General features: G+C 39.6%; 1 protein-coding gene across 1 annotated transcript; it reads right to left on the bottom strand.

The window, feature by feature from the left end:
• Nucleotides 1-43: 43 nt before the first annotated feature.
• On the bottom strand, nucleotides 44-16,203 carry cwc22 (CWC22 spliceosome associated protein homolog; the record flags this gene model as incomplete). The annotated part of the gene is made up of 21 exons (XM_022740118.1): nucleotides 16,156-16,203; nucleotides 14,816-14,872; nucleotides 14,491-14,714; nucleotides 13,596-13,625; nucleotides 13,330-13,529; nucleotides 12,456-12,710; nucleotides 11,015-11,143; nucleotides 10,548-10,716; nucleotides 9,540-9,593; nucleotides 9,287-9,422; nucleotides 8,209-8,415; nucleotides 8,061-8,123; nucleotides 7,876-7,971; nucleotides 7,167-7,248; nucleotides 6,728-6,788; nucleotides 3,264-3,341; nucleotides 2,868-3,020; nucleotides 2,631-2,758; nucleotides 1,929-2,030; nucleotides 1,022-1,212; nucleotides 44-390 (listed from the first exon to the last, which is right to left on the bottom strand). Coding segments are annotated over exons 2-21 (2,760 nt in total), but the record flags the coding sequence as incomplete, so codon positions are not given.
• Between the last annotated feature and the right edge of the window lie 2,595 nt (nucleotides 16,204-18,798).

Here is an 18,798-nt window from a genome sequence, read left to right as displayed (position 1 = left end):
TTTCTCTTTCCCTCCCTCTGTCTCTGTCTCTGTCTCTCTCCCTCTCTCCATCCCTTTGCCTGCCTTGAACGTCCATTTTTCGTCTCCTCTCCTCCTCTTTCCGCTGTTCTTCTTCTTCTTCTGCTCTTTCATCTCGTCTGTTCCGACGGGCGCCCTCACGTGCGCGCTCGCGCTCCTCCGACTCACGTGCATGGCCTTTCCTGTCCTTCCTCGCCTGCTTCTCGTCGTCACTGTCATCCTCCCCGTCTTTGTCGCTCCTGTGTCTGGTTTGCTTCTTATCAGTTGGTTTGTCCTCCTTCTTCTTCTTCTTCTTGTCCTTCTCTTTCTTCTTCTTCTTCTCCTCACTTTGTTGTTTTCTCTTCTTCTTCTTCCTGTGTTTGTTGTCCGAGTCTGAAGCACAAGAGGAATAAATAATCACTCATCTATTAATCTTTTATTCGCTCACTCTTCTTTTTAAACAGCGGTTGTGCAGGTTTAACAAGTTAAATTTAAACATTTAAGAACTTTTAAACATCACATCAAATGCAATTTTATTCATAATCATACAACCAATGTATGAAAGTATGACGGAAAAGCAGTAGGGGCGATAGAGTTACTCCTAATATAATAAATTTAATTAACACACTCTGCACCTGGATAAGCAGCAGAAATGGATGGATGGATGGATTAACCATCTGAAAAGGATTAATTAATTCATTCATTCATTCAATTCGTTTTTAATAAAATCTACTTGTCAATCATGAGTTTATCATCTTTCGAGCTACTGCAGCAGCAGTAGTGAAAGTGTTTGCTACAGGTGTGATGGTTCTGACTGAAACTCTCTCCCAATGGCTTCCTATCGCACACTCAACTTTAGGTAAAACATTTAGCTGCTTCCGGAGCAGAAGCTATTCAGATCAAACAGCTTTTGGATCGGGTCTAATTAGTTCAGGTCTTAATTATCCAGAATCCCCGAGGCAGCAATGTAACCATCCTGCACACTGGGGACATATTTAACTGCAGTAAATTAATACAGACTTACCTGAGCTGCTGCTGCTGGAGGAGTCAGAGTCTGAGGAGTCTGAATCTGATTCGCTGGAGGAGTCCGAGGAGGAGGAGTCAGATGAGGAAGAGGAGGATGAAGAGGACGAGGATGAGTCAGAGGATTCCACTTCTTGGTTCTGAGTCATGATCATCTTTGGAGCGTTCTTCAAATGTTCCCTCAACTCGTCCCTGAGAGAGAGTGAGAAAAATTGTGTGTGAAATACATGTAGGTACACGCTGATGCACAATATAGTGTTATTGGTCATTGTCAATGTGTGAATATAGACTCTGAAATTACAGCATACAATAATATTTGAGACAATAGTGTGCTTCTAACTGTGTGGCAGTTTGGGGAAGGCCCTAAACATTTAAAATTTAACTGTTTTTGTAATAAATAAATTCATATTAAAATTTTACATTAATATTAATTGTGCATTCATACACAATTTATGTTACTTCTGCAAAAAGGGAGATAGAGTCCTTTTCTCATTTACCTTAGTTTTGTACTCATTCAGTTAACTTAACTGAACTAACTAAATATTATATATATATTATATTAACAAATATAAATCTGGGAGAGCTACAATGTTTTCATACCAATTACAGAAAGCGTGGTTATATTTATTTAAAAGAAGAAGAAGAACAGTGAAACTGATCATTTGACATTGCTCATAATCACGTCATCATATTCATAAACAACTCATAAATACATTTTGTTGTGTTTCTGCTCCAAGCACAGCGCACAAGCACAAAGAGCAAAATCCCAAGAGCCAGGTTCGGAAATCTGAATAACTCCCATGGTTTTGGAATCTCATGTCTCAATACTATCACATATTAAGGCTATAATGTTCAGATGTCCACATACTTTTGGCCACATTGTGTATGTGTTTTTGTGTGTCTCTTACGTCAGTCCTCCCAGTCCAATAGAGGTGAAGAAGTTGATGGCGAAGCGAGTGTTTCTGGGATTATCACGAGGAAACAGACCTTCAAAGAACGGCTGCAGAGTCCTGAAACAAACACACACACACACACACTTTAGTAACAAATAGCATACACTCTCCAGTCATCATCATGTTTTCACATTGTAGCCAATCTACTCTTCAAGCTAGTAGTAGAAACACAAGCACAGTAACAGCTGAAACCTGCAGCCAGTCTCACATTGTTCTCTTACGTTGTCCAACTTTATTGTGTCTTTCTCTGATCTTCAGCCCTAAAACCTTCATGTTCATATTAAATCCATGTTGTTACTTTTTATACACGACCTGCCTCTTTACCATTAGCATTTGAATGTCCTGAGATTTCTGTCATATTTCTCGAAAGCTGAAGTTTGTCTGACCTTTGGCTGCCAAAGCCTCATGGCAGCTGTAGCTGTAGAGTGCTAACAAAATATTTACATGTGTTCAAATGTCACTGTCGAGTTCAGCAGTAAAGACTCATCTACCTTCTAAATATGGACACACAATGTTTCAGCTTTTCAAAAGGCTGATGAAAGAATCCTTGTATGTGAAAATATAATGATGAAGAGAATCTAGCAGATGTTATAGGGCTCTATTAACACAGTCTGAGTGATAGTGGTATGACTGTCCAGTGTGTGTGTGTGTTCGTACTGGTCTTTCAGCCTCTGGTTGAGTTTGGGGAGGCCCAAGTAGGCACAGAGCTCCTGGAAAAGGATCTTCACAAAGATCCTGCTGGACGACGTTGTAGTCTCCTCACTCATCCTGATGCACTCCAACACCTGGTCGAGAGAGGGGTGGGTAATATGAGGAAATTCAATTAGAGAGAGCAAAATTAAACTAAGTTTGGTCAGACTGGAGCGGATTTAATGGACGTTTGTGTGTCCTTACACTCCAAGGGACAGAGTCCGTGTACAGCAGGTGAGCGAACAGTCGGGCCACGTTCCTCAGTTTGTTGGTCTCCAGTCGGTGAATTGTGTCGTACTGCTCCGCAAAAATCCCCTCAAAACTCTCCATGTACTCCTTCTTCAGCAGACAGAATCTCTGAAAACACAGAGACAGACACACACAGACACACACAGAGACACACACACACAGAGACACACACAGACACACACAGACAAACACACACACGTAAACAAGTGCTTTCAATCTGTCCAGTGCTTCAGATGTCTCAGGTCATGGATTCTCAAGGTGAATGTGTACATTTATTATTATTTTACATTATAATGTTATTACAAGCAAGATGTGCGGGTGTGTGTGTGTGTGCATCTGTGTGTGTCTCACCCCGGCCAGCAGACCAAAGAACTTTTCGTAGGTCCTCTGTTGAGCGCAGCAGTCCAGGATCATGTTACACAGCTCCTTCTGTTCACACAAACAAAAAATATCTTGTAATACCAAATCAAAATTCACACTGTGTTCATCAAGGTGTTTAATCTGTATAATGTGTAATCTGAACTGAGTTTGTGTTTGTTTCCAGCAGCTGCAATAATAAGTCAGTATGATGAAGCCTGGTGGGATCAATCTTCATGTCGGAGGATGAAACTTTGTGAAACTAGCAATTAGTAAAACACTTTAAAGACTTTTTTGAGTTAAATTACCTAAAATATCTCTGACTATTTCTTCGCGTTGAAGCTTCTCAGTCAGCTGTGATCTGATTGGATCCTCTAAAAGCTCAGCGTTAAATGGGAATGAAGTTCCAACTATGTGAACTGGAGAGCAGCAGTGAGGTGTAAAATCTCAGTGGTGGGTTACATCCAAAGTGGTGCCAAAGCGAGGTTCGGCGTCACCACTCAACCTGAGGGAAAACAACAGCTCAAGCCGTTTGTTTTGATTGTGTGTGATGTGTAGAGAGCAGCTGTGACGACAGCGTCTGTCTGAGATCACACACACACACATGTTCAAACAATGACCTGACCCATTTTTCAAAAGCATCTCAAGGCTATATTTAAAGTATCTTATGAATGCTCCTCCATCTCAAGAGGCGTTTCTCAAAAGCGTCATAACTCCAGATGCTCTTGAAACAACTGTAGATTAACAAGTTCCTCCTTCCTGCTCGTGGGAATCTAAGATTCCCAAAAAAAACCCAAAACTCTTCTGTCCTGATCCCCCTCCATCTCTTCTCCAATAATATATTAATCTGTTCTGGCTGAAAAGACACTGTCCTCTTTTCTTATTATGTGGCACAAGTTGTTTGCCATGTTGGACATGTTGTCTGTCTAATCCAACGTCAGTCGAGAAGTTGTTTTAGTTCAGACCAGAAAACGTGAGACACTTTCAGATTTCATGTTTTTAAGCTTCGTGACTCGATGGAAATGTTTTTTCTTCAGGAACCACCTCAGTCACTGCGGCTGTTCAGTGTTTGAGACAGAGACTGTGAGAAAAATATGTCAGAGGACAAACATCTTCAAAGAGTGAGTGCAAGTGTGTGTGTGCGTGTGTGTTCCAGCTGTTGTGCTGAGTGATTCATCCTGATGCTGATGAAACTCTGGCTGACAAGGTCATCGGCTTTGACCTCTCTCTCCCTCTCTCACACACACAAAGTCCCCGCGCCTCCAACATGAAGAATCATTTGTTCATCACTCGATCTCTGGTTAGTGTTCATTTAATGAACTAAAGCACAATCAAATATTAAATAAAGACAAATCTAACTGACGAGAGAGTCCACTGCGATGTCTTCAAACCCAAAGATCTTCTATTTACAGTCATTTAAAACAATGAAAAGCATCAAGTCTTCACAATAAAAAATATAATGCAAATTAATTCAACAGTTTATCATCAAAACTGTTGCAGTCTCTCAATTTTCAATTGATCAGCTAACTGTTTCAGTAGTACACTCACAACACACATGCAGAGACCAACACGTGATCATGATTTTTCTCATCATGTCCATCAACAGCTCAAACAGACAAAGTCTGTTCGCAGTGTTTAACTCGAGGTACAGAATAAGAAGCTGGGGACAGGTGTTGATGATTTTTTCCCACAGTCTGCAGAATGTGTTTGAACTGAAGTCAATGACATGTCACAGTTAAATGTTTATGCTGCCATCACATGAAACTCTTGGGAAGAGGAGTACACCGTGCGTTTGGAGCTCAAATTGTTGAAGACGTGAGAACACTGTTGACAGTTGACTGAAAATGAAGGTTGTCTTGTTCCACTTTGAAAAAATGGTGAATCATTTTGTGGTTTCTGCATTTCAATGCCATGAAAAACATGAAGAGGGTAGACAACAAAGGCACAAAACAACCAGACAGAGACTAAAAACAACCAGACAGAGACTAAAAACAACCAGAAAGAGACGTTAAACTGGAACTAGAAAGACTCGACAAATGACGGCCCTGATGTCTGTAGTCTCTGGGGTCCTGTGTAGGAGGGGTGAGGGGCCTTTTACTCATCTGTGCCAAGGGGCCCATCTAGTCATAACCTGTCTCCGTTTTCAACCTTCTTCGACACTGCTGATAAAACCCGACAGCGACAGTTTTCATTTCAACAGACAAAATCAATGATCGTCAGCCTGTAAAAAGGCACTGCTTTCGTCCACCTCCGTCTGCAGACGTGTCGAGGAGCCGAACCATCAAACGCACAAACTGGTCCTCAAACAACAACACTAACAGAGCTGATGTGTCCTCGGACATATGATGTTTCTCACAGACCAGACACAACCTGAGTTTATATTTTTATAGCAACAATTAGCTTATTAATCAATATGCAGATCAACAGCCAACTGTTGATAACTGATAAATCAAAGATATTTTTCATGAAAGAACTTCTAAATGTTCCCTGATTTCAACTTCTCCATTCTGACAATTTTCTGCTTTTCTTTGTTTTATATCATTAGAAATTTAATCTTTGTGTTTTGAACTGTTACTCGGACAAAACAATTAAAAATAAGAGACGTCACCTCGGACTCTGGGAAAGTGTGATCGACATTTTGCACTATTTCTTGACATTTTACGGACTCAGCAAATAATCAACCAAATAAACAACAGATTAACTGATTGTGAAAATAATCTTCAATATTTTGTTTAATGTTTAATACCTCATCTCCTCATTGACGAGCATTTTACTAGCTACAAAAACCATTAGAATAAATATACATAATCTTTTTAATTATTATCATTAATCAATGGTTAATCCCTTGGATTATACTGTTTAGATGTTGATGATGTGAGGACACTCACTGCTGAACGGGTGCCGCTAAGAGAGGAGGGGCTTTACAAGAATTCAACAAATTTTAAGATAAACTGCTAATTAGGCTCAACTGGTGCGTACAATCAGTGTTTGTTTAGAGCTTATTCATAGAAATTTACTATTATCTTAACAGGCTCTATATGGCTGTGTTCAATGTACCAGTGTTGTGGGTGAAAAGGGGACATCGAGTTGAGTGTGGGGGAGCAGTCTGCAGAGAGAACTGGATATTAAGTGCCATCCCAAGTCCACAACCAAGGCATCATCAGAACAGTAACAATGATATAATTTTTCTACTTCCCAGGCAATAATATATCTGCCATCAACATATTGTGCATCCCTTTTTAAACGATTGTCTTAACTTTGTTGTTTAATTATCAGAGTCACTCGTGCTTTAAGATTTATTCAGTATGGAGAACTCAGACCTCTGAGGTGGGAAACTCAGAGAAAGACAAGTTTTCTCATTTATCCTCATTAATGTGTCTGATTGCATCGTTGAAGCCTTTCACATCAGACAAGAGTTATATGTGTGTGTGTGTGTGTGTGTGTGTGCGTGCACTCACCGTCTGGCTGTCAGGAAAGTCCATCTTGATCAGTTTATGAGCACACTCCTCAAAGTCCAAACTACAGAAACAATCGATCAATCAATCAATCAATCAATCAATCAGTGACTGTATATCAGTGAGCTTGTGAGACTCTGTGTGTGTGTCTGTGTAATTTTCTCAATCTGTTTCAGTGTTTCAGCCTGTTCTCCAAACCTATGAACTCGTATTCAATTGAACCACGGTAAGTAGGGCACACACACACACACACGCGCACACGTGCGCACACACACACACGCGCACACACAGCTTTAAATATTAGTCCAAACTCCATCAAATATAGCAGAAGCTGTAAATAACTGCCAACACCCTGAGAGACAACTGAGTCACCGACTATGTGAGTGTGTATTAATAATAACATGTGTTACGTGTGTGTGTGTGTGTGTGTGTGTGTGTGTACCTGGACTGTATTGCGAGGTAGATGGTTCTTCTGAAAGCAACCAGGTTGACTTCTGTCTTATCAAAGATGGTGACCTTCTCATCTGCGAGAGACACGGAGAGGTCATGTTTAAGGTCACGGAAAATGCTGTTTTGTTGTGTATTATGTTAAAATTAGGTTCATATCAGAACATTAGAAATACAACTAATGTGAGAATACAATATCAGAATATTTAACCATAAACCTGATCAGTCCTTTGAGGTTATAGTCCTTTATGATTTTAATCAAATCAAACCATGTCTTTACATTCAGTAATTCCCTCTCTATTTACAGTCATTTTTATTGTCAGGGGTGGATTCTGCTATTCCTGCGCAGCATTCAAAACTTCCTTCACACCAACAGCGGCTTCGCAGGGAACAACACAGCATGTAATCCAGAGTTACGCGGCAGGAAAAGCACAGGTGCAACACATTTCACTAACGATGGCTCAGTTCCAGGACGCCACGTAATCAAATGCACCTGTGCTTCTTCTGCTGTGACTCATACAGCCTCACTGTTTACTGTTCAGTCTTCTACAGCCATATCAGAAGTGTATTAAATTACTGCTAAGTAGTTGATTAATCAATTAGTCGATCAACAGAAAGTAATCGGCAACTATTTAGATAATTGTTTAATTTCAGTTAAAACAGTGAAAAAAAAAAATTCTCTAGTTCCAGAGAACATGTCTCACCTTCTCCCCCCTCCTCATTCTCATCTTCATCCTCTTCATCTTCGTCGCTGCCGTCTCCCTCCTCCCCTGAATCGCTGCTGCCCTCGTCCAGGATATCTGTCAGGAGGAGGTGACAGCGGATTGGTTAAACTGTGAAGGACGTGATGGCTGATTGGACAGAGTCGGACGTTTATGCACGTTCTCACCTTTTTTAATGGTTTTGTATTTCTCCTCATTCTCCAGGAAGTCTGGGTCCATCTTAAACACATCTGAGTGAACACAAACACACCGTTAGTACTACCACATAAACACTTAGACCCCAGTAGATTCCTCCCCTCCCTATCCAGCTCTTACTGAGGATGTCCTCAGTGTTGTACTCATCGTCCAGCGGCAGCATGTGGGTGAACTGGTCATCCTCGTCCACCAGGTCCAGGCCTTCTGGGATCACCGGATGATCTTTGAAACCGTCCTTCCTGATGGCAAACATCACTTCAATCATGTACTGGACCCTCTTATCGATGGCCGACTCGTGGAGGACGTTCCTGAGACGCTCAAATATGGCTGAGAGAAGAGACAGACATGTTTCTGATCACCTGCTAATATTTGGGATCCATCTTGTATTTATTTCTCCTATAAATGCAATATTCTTTAGTTTAAAGGATAAGGTTGAGCTGGTTGAGCTCAAATTGTCAGGCTAGAAATATTTTGGTGACTTTTTTTTGATTTTCTTGGGGATTTTCTTAGAAGACTATTTCAGGGGACACAAAGTCCCTAAAATAATGATGTTTTTGTGATGAATCAGGTTTGAAGAAGCTGACGTTTGATGTTATTTGACTTGGCTCTTAACAGTGGATCTGAACTGGATTATTTACATTTCTTTTACTTTTTTATCTAGAATAGTTTCACTATCTATCTATTCACCTTTGAACACAGTCATTAGGAAAGGACTTTGCTGCTCCTTCACTTTATCCAACCAGACTGCAGGGATTGAACTAGGAACCTTCTGATCACAAGTCTGATTCTCCAGCATTCAAGCAAACAGTTCAAAACCCAAAGACATGGAGTAAACAATGATATAACAAAGGCAAAAGCAGCAAATCCTCCAATCTAAAGAGCTGGGAGCACTGAATGTTTGGTGTTTTTGTTTGTGACTTTGCCTTAAATAATTAAAGGATAATCATTTCAGCTCTAACTGAGATGATCAGCCACGATGAGTTATAATAACGACTGGGACCATTTTGAAATATGCTTTTAAATCGTAACGTCTTTGAATGTTATTGTTTTTATGAGGAACAGACTTTTGTATTTCTTCTGCTTGGTTTGTTTTCTTTCTGCTTACGTAATCTCAGCATCATTGAAAATGAGGCTAACACTCAATGTATCCCTGAAAAAATAAATAAAAGTTGACAATAATCATGAGTTTGCAGTGTACCGTTGATTCCTCGAGGGGAGACTTCGGTCAGTTTGAGGCCACACTCCTTCAGGAAGGCAATGGAGACCTCCACACTGTCGTCAGTCGGTCGCTCCAGCAGCAGAGTGAGCATCTCCAGACACAAAACCTCATGGGCCTGAGGGAGCGAGACATCGCAGCAGACAGAGCGAGAGAGGAGTAAACACACCTGATTAGAGCTGAGCACCAACACTCAAATCCTTCATCCATGCTAAAGTCAGATGGCACTACCTACCACGTTCTGGTTGATGAGGTGAGCCACAAACTTTGAGGCTGTCAGGCACTGTTGCTGGAAAACAAAAGACAGATAGGCTTTAATACATCGCAGACCTTAATGCTGCTACTACTTACAATGATAACAAGAAGAGTAAATTTAATGTCAGTGTCATAAAACCTGCATCTCCTGCATAAATGGTCAGAATACCAAATCCTAATCTACCTGTCTGACGTGTGTAGAGGTGTATGTGCGGTTATTCTGCAGCAGTCTGGAGTCATGTGCGTGTGATTTCATTACAGTAAACACAGTGGACGGGCCGTGCATAACGAAAATGTGCTGTGATGCGGCACTTCTCAAAACAGAGGCTGCAAATTTATCAACATATCTATCGTGCTGCCTTCACACAGCCGCAGGGATTTAATGAACTGAAGGGGAAGATTTTCATTCAGTATAAAAGCAGCTGTGGGCAACAGATACTGTAAGCAACACTTACGTAACACTCATGTTCATTTATAGATAAGACCGATTCACTAATGTTCCTCATTTTACCACATTAAAAATGAATTTCTGATGCAGATTTAAACACATCTACATGTTCATGTGTAATTTATTAAAATAGCTTATTTACATTTTATGCATTATTTAATTATTATTGTGCATTTGGTCCAAGTATTCAAGTTGCTCTTGTTGAGTGAATTACCAAAGTTCCTGTGGGGAGACTTTGTGGCAGAAGCAGATGTTGTTCTGAGACGTCTATTCTCAAAGTTTAAATCCCCTTTTTTACTAATGGGCATCAAAACACCACACAGATGAGCAAAATTAATTTCAACATCAGGAAAATACTAAACTATAGGAGCACTTCTTGCATTGGTTCTTGCACCTCTTGGAAAATAGAGACACACATCAATTCATGTTTATTTGAAACCAGACGCTGGATCAGAACCTGATGCACATTTTGTTCCCCAGATTGTCAGACAGGCTGGTATATAGTCAGGTTATTGTTCATATAGTCAGTCAGACAGGTACCTTGAGGTTGCGGCGGTAGCTCCTCCTGAAGGCCAGGATGAGACGCTTGAGGATCAGTTCTCCAATCTGGGGGAACTTGGAGTTGATAATGGCAACGACGGCAGCATAAACGTGAGTGAAAATCGGAGACGCTGCCTGAGCCTGGAGCACTGAGCGAGCCAGCAGACCCCTGAAGGACAGACAAAACGACAGTTACATGACCTCCAGGTACAACAGAAAAAAAATCTCTATAATCAATCATGCTAGTCAGGAAGCGTGACTTTGAGAAAGACAACAAATGAGTTAATGAGTGTCCAAAAATGGCTGATGGCACTTTGTTGAAAGAATTTTCCGATTCATTTGAAACAGCTACAACAAAATCAGTTTCACTTCAACTGTCACATAAATTTCTAACACTACCTAAAATGTTTATATTTGCATATTAAGTGTTAATGTGCAGTTGTTTATGGGTGTGTGTTATTGTTCACCTCCCCCTGACGATGTTCTCCTGCAGCAGCTCCTGGATGATGTTGACAATGTTGGACACGTTGACTTTGTTGATCAAACCGTTGATGGACTTCTTCAGGGCCTCCCAGCTCATCCTCTGATAGGCCAGGCTGCACGGGAGGCGGGGCATCAGCAACAACACACACAGATTAAAGGGTGTGAGTCAAGATTTCCGTAACACACCTCAGAACAGAGTTGATACAAGTTAAGTGAGTTCAATAAAATCTGCTCCTCAAAAGTTAGGTTTAATGCAGTTGGCTGCAGGGAGTGTTTTGTAGTTTTGTTAAAATGCAAGAACATATTATTATATATAAAAACAGTACATCTTTTAGTGTAACAAATAACCACATTCACATTTTTGTTCAGTGTCCATATTTGATTTTTTTTTAGTCATTTAGGTTTTATTTCCTGTCAGAGCGTCTTTGAATGCACCACATTCAACCAATTTACCATATAATAAAAACACAACTCAAGCAAACAATGAGGTGACTAAATCTGTATTAAGATGGATTTTCCCTCTGCATCAAGTCTCAAGTCTCAAGTCTCCACAAGAAAAATGATCAGCAGTAACAGAGCGTAAACAGGACTGGAGTTAAAATAAAAAGAGAGGATGGTTTCCAATCCTTGTGGGGATGGGTCCCAACTGCCAGTTCCATTTTGGATCCGGTTCCAAGTTGGTAAAATACCCAAATTTGTTACGTTCTGCAGCCAATGAATCCCTAATGAAATCTTTTATTCATTCTATGTTTAGTCTCTTTTGCCTCTCTTTCTGATACTACATGCAACATCAGGTTCAACATGTTTATGTAAGAACTTGTGGAATTTCTGAGATTCTGCAACTTGTAGCAGTGGTACAAGTTTACCCTCAGGAAACCTTAAGCACGTTGTTTATGTAAAATACCAGTGATTTATTTAATTGATATTCACTGAATGATAAAGCAGAATGAGTTTAATTTTCATTGTGTTTTTACTCTTGCTTCTACAGCCCCCTAGTGAGGAGCAAACACAGCAAAAGGAAAGACAGGATAGGGTTAATGAAGAGAGTAATGACAAAACATGTGGGGAAAGCCTTACAACCCTTCAGCACAGTAGAGTGTCCATAGTTCTGAATTGATAGTTAATTATCGTAATTTCTATTAATGTCATTGTCGTGCTTTTCTAGTAATTGGTCTATAAATCACAATTAAAATAAACAATTGTTTTACTGACGTGATTAGAAAAAAGCTAGATTCTTAAACATCAAGTTCTATCTTTTGTTACTTAATTTGCCACCAACAAACTAAAAAAACTATGTATTAGATTGGATTAGAAAGAATTTGGATTTAAGGAGCAGATTCTGAACTGGATTCAGATTTATAATCCAATCAAACCCCATCCCTAAATCCTCATGTCTATAAACCAACTAAGTAAACACGCTCTTACCTGCTCTTGTCAGTGATTTGCTGCTGCATCATGCGTAGCTTGGCGGGGGGGATGTAAGCTCCACCGGTTCTCGTCAGGATCGGGTCGAGCTCCTCCTTCTTCTTCTTGACCGGCGGCTCGTTGGCCACCGCCGGCTCTCCTTCTCTCGGCGAGGAGGCGGAGCGGCCACGTCTCCTGTGATCAAACTCTGCATCCCGATTGCTCCGCCGGTCAAAACGCCCGTTCCTGTTGTCACGGCGATCGTCATAGCGATCTCTGGGCAGATCAAGGGAAGACGGGGGTGAGACAAAAACATTCAATTATTCATGTTATTACGTTAAAATTACAATTTTACAGAACTGTAACAACACAATTGATAGTACTACATAGTACAGTTTTCTCTTCACATCTCTGTCTTCTTCACCGTGAATTGTTTCAGATCATGAACACTCACCTAATTGAGACTGTTAGTCACTCAAATCAGGTTTTTCACACTAAGCATTTGCTTTTCCAGACCACCTTTACAAAACATCCCCAAGGTCTGAACTGGTCTGATGTGGTTTAAAAATGTCTGGTGGTTTTAGTGGTCGGAGTACATTTATGTTTACTAATGCAGCACAATTTCACCATTAAAAGAGTTTTTAAAAACTTTAAAAAAAAAAAAAAAAAAAAAAAAAAGTAAAATCTTTTTATTTATGAGAGTTGAATGAGAGTTTTAAAAATATATAAAACTTGTAAAATGAGTAATACTGTATTTAGAAGAATTTAATCCACGTGTCACAACTTTCTTTAACATATTGATCATCTTACATTAAAGTAATAAAAGGTCACTTACAAAAATACTACAAGCTAACTGATACCAAGATATGTGGGTCCGTTTTTGTCTGTGTGTTACCTAGCATATCGTCCTCTGTCGTAGCGCTCCCGGTCACGCTCTCTCTCTCTGGATCTGGATCTGTCTCGTCCCCGGGACCTGGACCTGTCTCGTCCTCTGGACCGGGATCTGTCTCTTCCCCTGGACCGGGATCTGTCTCTTCCTCTGGACCTTGATCTTTCTCTTCCTCGGGATCTGTCCCTCTCTCTGGACCTGGATCTGTCTTCTTCTCTGGATTTGGACCTGGATCTGGACGCATCTCTCTCTCTGGACTTGGATCTGTCTTGCTCTCTGGACCTGGACCTGGACCTGGACCTCTGGAACAACAAACAAACAGAGTGTGAGCCGTATTCCCTTCTGTCTTTACATGTTAAAATGATCTGGATCTATCTGAATGCAGGATGGACTTGGACATGAACTCGACAAAGAACACTAGACCAACAGAAAACTGACCACCACATACTGATTTTCTATTTATTTCTTATTACTATTTCAAATGGGTAAAATTTTATTTCATTGTAGAGCTGTGCATAGTGTTATTGATTTGTTCAGCCCCTCAGCGTTCAATGACAATAAAGGCTTTCTAATTTCTGATAAACACAATGTAAAACGATGTATATTGCTCAGTTATTTATTCATCAAAAAGTACTTTGCAAAGGAGCACCTTACATACAGTATTATTTAATAATACATGGTATTATTTAATAATACTGTATATAATCATTTAATATGGTATTACACCCTTCCCCTACCTCTCATCAGCTACCACCACAAATAGAATCTAATTCTGTGGGAAACACTGAGAAAAAAATGCTGCCATTTTTTTTTTTAAAGTCTTACTTCAGCTGTAAAAGAGACAAGGCAGCAGCTTTGGTTTCTACATTAAGTAAAAGCTTGTGGGTATCTGGTGAGTTCATGTCTAAGTTGACAGTAATGGACACAAAGTTCCCTTGTATTTGTGATTCTGTCAATCATCAAGCTGCATCTTTATTTAGCAAAGATGCTCTTCACTGGTCTTTGTCATGAAGCAAGTGAGCTTACTCTAACCAAGACCACTCTGTCTAACAAAGCCATGAAAATTAACACTGCAGACCACATGACATTGTGAGACCAGCTGTCCAGAATTGCAAAATTATGCATCACTTTGAGTAATAAAACATGTTTATATCAGTCCGTGCTTACTTTGATCTGGGCCACGCTGCTCCTAATCTTCCTCAGTGCCCCATTATGTTCATCCTCATCATCACTGCTGCTGCTGCTGTCTGAGCTGCTAGAGGCGGGGCTCCTGGAGGGGCTGCGGCCTGCAGGACTGGCCTGAGGGGACGCTCCCTCTTTCGGGCTTCTCTCTACCGAGCCAGCCTTTTGGGGTCTTTCTGCTGCTGGACTGGACTCGTCCTCTGAAGTTCCTGAAGAAAAGACATGGAGATGAATATTAAAACTGCAGCTACAAGGACAGCTACTGTTACCAGAACAATAGAACAAAGTAGTGACAGCCAATTCTGCTTACCACTATGTTTTCTCTGCGCAGGACTGGGACTTCGACTTCTGCCTGGAGAGTCCATACCTGGAAAACACACACATATACCCATGGCTGCAGCAAAGGACTATTTTCATGATCAATTTCATTGATTCTTTTCCTGATAATTGATTGGTCCATGAACTATCCCAAAAAAGTCCATCACAAAAGTAACTTATCAAAATGTATTAATGCATCTATTTAGTTTGCTATCATAGGATAAACACAGAAAATATTGATACTTGTGGAGATGGAAACAGTGTTTTTTTTTTTGTTTTTTTTTTTACATTTCATTAAAAAATTGTTCACACAATTAATTATTGATCAAAATAGTTAAATTTTTTTCTTTTTATCTTCATCACACATCATCTCATACATAAAGAAAAATACAGATTCTGTTGCTTAACAAAGAGAATTTTTCCACCCAATAATCTTTATTTTTCTTACTATCAATAAATCCCATGAAGAGACCACTGTCTATCAATACTTTCTGGCTGCCCTACCATGTCTGTGATAGGGACATTATCTGACATAACTGTTAATTACATAAAACAGCAAAATATTTTCAGTGCTGGATTAATGCTTATTTGATGTTCCAATAACTACTTTAAGGTGATCTGCATAATTTACCTGTTCTCACCTTCAACATGACAGGTCTTAGCTATATTTTGAAGGAGTTCTCAGAATTGTTGTTCTAACAACAATATGCGCCAGATTAACTTTAAGACCGTTTAGCAAGGTTTTAAAAAAAATCCACGCTTTGCTCAAACCATCAACATTGAAATAAAACATATTTTGGATTATTTTGCTTGAAAATCAAATCAAATAACCGATCTATTCAGAAAATCATTTCAGCGCTGATGTAAAGACATGCTCCTATGTTTTACAAATGTTATTTTTCAATGCTGTCTACTTAACTTAAACTTAATCTCAGAAAAATACACATATAGCATACATAACAGAAATGCTTATAACTTTTAAAGAAAGTTTAGATTTACCTGTGGGTAATATACAGGAACAGCGAACACTATGATACGTGACCGGATATTGTCCGTACGTGTAAATTAATCATTTAAAAATTACTTTGGGCAAGATGTTAAAACATTATAAACAGTATAATAAGTAACTGTTAAATCATTTCCAACAAACGTTTCAGTTTTATCGCCATGTGTGTTTGAATCAGCTAGAGTTAGCTAAGCTGCTAATGCTACATTTTCTGTACGTAGTTAAACTGCCGGTTATTAGCCAGCTGGAGCAAAGAAACCCAGCGACTTTTTCTTCGATAAACTCTTTCTGCTCCTTCTATATTTTAAGTTTCAATGTCGTCTTACCGTTCTCCTTCCCGACTTTTCGTCCCTCCGTTGAACCAGCGTCGCTTTTCTGGCGGAAAACTTCCTACAATAACCAACAATGCTTCCGGGGCACGTATAGTTTCCGGATTTCACAATAAAAGTTGCCAGGTTGAACGTTGGGGGATGTTTATGTATCGCCCCCTGGTGGTGATGATAACTGCCTCCCCCAAGGATGCTGTGTTTTCATCCCTTAGTTAGAAAAGGAAAACAAGGAGTTATGATGGTGGAAAAAAGAAACATGAAATCTAAATTCTAAAGTCTAAATTAAATTAGTTGAAATGTCAGTCAAAGGGTGGTTTTCTGTAACAATGCTGTTAATATGCTTATTAAAAGTTTTCTTTATAAAATGTTAATCGGTATCTCTGAGTATTTGTACAACATGGCTTTGGTTTTTATCAGTTTATACTTATTACATTTCTTTTTGTGTGTGTGTGTGTGTGCGCATTAGTCTCAATTTTTTTCACTGTTCACATTTATTTTATTATTGGCTTCTCAGTCATTTGAAAAGCACTCTGAATTGCATGAACCAGTATGAAAGGTGATATTAAAATAAAGTTTGATTGACTGACTGATAAGTTACCGTTACCCAGTGTTGCAGCCCTGGCAGAGGTATGAGCTTCGAGTACTCTCTCTATCCTTGTGTGCAGGTTTAAGATTGGAAACTGATGCAAAACCCACTGGAGGGTTCTTATGAAGATTTAGTGTTAAACTGCTTACCAGCCCTCCTTCTACACACAAACACACACACACACACACACACACACACACACAGACACACAGACAATGACATTAGAAGTGAGGCAGCACTCATCTGTACTGAAAATAAATACATCTTTATTATTATCTCTACAGAGTGATCCCTCCCTGCATCCCGCTGACAAGACATCAGTACAAAATACACATCATCATTAATAGACATCGACAGAAATTAATAGACACCAACAGTCAACCAGTAAAGTGTAATTAGAAGTGTGTGAAGGATCCTTGATCAGTAAAAAAAAAACAAAAAGCATTTCGAGCCTTGGCGCTCACAGTGAGTGTTTGTCCAGCAGAGCAGAGTTTGTGATCAGTGAAACATGACAAAAAAACTTTTCCACAAACACAAAGTCAATAAACGATGAAGAGAATCGAAGGTCAGTGGTCCAGTTAATAACAATTTGGAGCATTCACATGATTGAAAGTTCACATTAAGATCACATGGTGACACCTATCAGCTCCATTTGCTGAATGAAGACTGTCTCTGAAAGATCAAAATTATTAGTAAGTGGGACCTTTGAGCTTATATTCTCTTTAAATTGCTCCCAAAAATCAAGAATGAACATTAATGTAAGCCTACGCAAAGTTCAGCTTTCAGTAGATAATATCAATTCTAATGTGAGCCTGTGTGGAAATTTTCAGAATCATTGTTCCATTAAGAAGATTTAAAAAAAAGAGGTATTTGGGGAGTGTTTGCCATGATTGACAGGCGTCTGAGCCAATCACACTCATCTGTGGAGGGTGCCGAGTGCTCGTTTCACCTCAGCTACTAAGATTTGCCGTCTTCAATAACTGATGGTATCCGGAAACCTTTGAGTGACCACACAGACAATACACACAGGCTTCAATGAAGAAGAAAACAGATGTTCAGTGAGTCGTAATTAATTGGTCAGTGATCAATCAGTTCTGTAGATTCTGTGTGAAGAGGAAGACAAGCTTCAGATTAATTTGTATGTGACATGCAGGTAGACAGTTTGTGGGATGACTGATTGCATCTGAAATGTTAGCAGTGAATTACTGATAATCTATTAACAATAATCTCAGTAATCAGAATATACTGTATGTTCATATTATTGCACAAAGATTTGTCATCAGACAGCGTGAAACTAACATGCTAACACAGCTAAGGTTTGAGCTACACTGCCCCACTCACTAAGCCCCTCCCCCTGACCGGTCATTACATCATCATCAACATCATCATCATCATCATCATCACCGCTGCTATGACAACTTACCAAAACCTGCTCCTGCTGTAGAATAACCTTTGACCTCTAAGCCTGACCTCCACAGTACCTCAAGATATCACACACTAACCTCATCACCTGCTAAATTACAACCATGCATTCAGGATGTGTTTAGCCTAGCTTAGCACAAAGACTTGAAGTTGGGGGAAAGTGCTAGCCTAGTTCCATCAAGACATCAAACTATTCACTCTCCAACGACTCCAACGCTGTCTGAAAATGTAAAAAGGCGACGTTGTGGTTTTTAGCAGCTATCAGCATTGGAGCTATTTGTTAGCGAACATTTGTGGGCTGCAGTGACAGTAATAAATTATAATAATGCAGTAGCTTTAGAACATGACCTCATTTTAAAAAGTTGAAAACTTCAAGTTATTGTGACCTACACATATCTTAATTGAGTTGTTTATGAACTGACCAGCCTGCGATGTCACATCACAGAAAACACTGAAATGAACAGAATCAGCTGTGAAGGAGGTGAAGTAAAGAGAAGCATAATGATGATGATGATGATGGTGATCATGAAGAAGGAATGTTGACAGCTGAAGCATCATCATTTTTTAATTTAATCCCTTAAAAGCCTCTAAAAACCTTTTACGTTAAGCTGAAATGTGCATGGAATGAGTAA

Source organism: Seriola dumerili, unplaced genomic scaffold, assembly GCF_002260705.1.
Source record: "Seriola dumerili isolate Sdu_G_001 unplaced genomic scaffold, Sdu_1.0 BDQW01000052.1, whole genome shotgun sequence".
NCBI lineage: Eukaryota > Metazoa > Chordata > Actinopteri > Carangiformes > Carangidae > Seriola > Seriola dumerili.
This window is presented reverse-complemented; position numbering and strand designations above follow the sequence as displayed.